Raw genomic sequence first — 1446 nt, 5'->3', positions numbered from 1 at the left:
ATTTTAACTTGATTTTTCTAGCGGCAACTTGCAAGTTTACTCTTTGAGTTGGGATGCACCAATTCAGCCCTTCAGATATTTGAGAAGCTGGAAATGTGGGAAGATGTTGTCATTTGTTATGAAAGAGCCGGGCAGCATGGGAAGGTACGTAACAGTAATATTCTATGCACTGGCAAGAGCCTTCTTTCTTTGAGCATCTTTGCACTTGTTTTGTTTTTTAAGCCTACTTTTGCCAACAGTTCACTTACATTACATTACTTTTTTTTTCACTTTTTCCCTCAAAAGTCTTTTAAAGATTTTTCTCTGATTTTTGTTGGAGCAGATTATGCGTCTCCACGTGTATGTTTATATTAAAGAGAAAAGTGGGTCAAATTGATATGGTATTTAATGTTTAAGAATAAATCATGAAAGCCTTAAAAACACTGTACATTTTGATTTCTTTCCTTTACTAACTCTCCTCGTGTAGGACAACTTCAAAGTGAAATATTAGGAATAATTTTAAGCATCACCTGGGCTGTCTGTTGATCAGACAGAGGCTATGGCCTGAAGGAAGGTCACCTGGGAGTGAGAGCAGCTGGCTTGGTCTGTGGAAGAAAATCTAAAGGGTGTGACAGCCCCCCTTTGGGGCAGAAGAGTTGTCAAGTGTGTAATGCACCTTTAATTCCACCTTAAATGTTGCAATATTTACATCTGTTATTAATCTATTGGTTTTTTTCCCCTTGTAAATGAACAGAATTTAAAAAATAATAAGGGGTCTGCATTGTGAATATCTGTTAAAACTGACACATTGAAATCATATGTTAATTTTGGTTTAAAATTTTAAATGACTAAATTTCTGTCATCAATATATTATATAAGCAGAGTAAAACCCACAAATTGGATCATTTATATCTACAGTCGACCTTTTGCCATCACCATAAAAGAAATAGTGGTCCAAGTACATGTGTGTCTATTTCTTAAATACCTTCTTTTAAGCATGCTTGTTTTAGACTAGTAGTAAAAATTACATTCCTTCCACTAATCACTAATGGCAGCGAAGGTCTGAATTGTATCAGTTTAAGGAGGAACCAGTTTGGGAATAAAATTTTACTGTAGAAGATTATATAATTATAGTATTTTCATCCTGAGAAAGAACACCATAATTACCCATTCCAGTTCCCTCCTTTTCCAAATAAGGAAAGGAGTCTCTAATGATTTGCCTCAGGTAACAAAGCCAGTTATTGATTATTAAGCTGGAGAGGCTGCGAGGCGTAGTGGTTAAAAGCATATGCCTTTAGACTTAGGCTGGCTGGATTCAAATGCTAGTCTTGTCCGGTGCTAGTTTTGTGATATTGGGCAAGTTACTCACCACCCCCACCCCCACCGCATGCACCCAGATGCCTCAGTTTTCTCATTTAGAAGTACATAATCTACCACTTTACAAGTTTTCGTGGCATAATGTATATA

At 36.4% G+C, this 1446-nt stretch overlaps 1 protein-coding gene across 1 annotated transcript in view; it reads left to right on the top strand.

Moving 5' to 3' along the window:
• The window catches only part of TTC27 (tetratricopeptide repeat domain 27), a 138141-nt gene that overhangs the window by 77225 nt on the left and 59470 nt on the right, over window positions 1–1446 (top strand). The window contains exon 12 of the mRNA XM_011372100.2: window positions 22–144. Within this exon, the coding sequence (XP_011370402.1) occupies window positions 22–144 (123 nt within the window). The remainder of the gene's footprint in view (window positions 1–21; window positions 145–1446) is intronic.

This window comes from Pteropus vampyrus, unplaced genomic scaffold, assembly GCF_000151845.1.
Source record: "Pteropus vampyrus isolate Shadow unplaced genomic scaffold, Pvam_2.0 Scaffold200, whole genome shotgun sequence".
NCBI lineage: Eukaryota > Metazoa > Chordata > Mammalia > Chiroptera > Pteropodidae > Pteropus > Pteropus vampyrus.
Note: the sequence above shows the minus strand (reverse complement) of the source record. Positions and strands in the feature narration are given on the sequence as shown.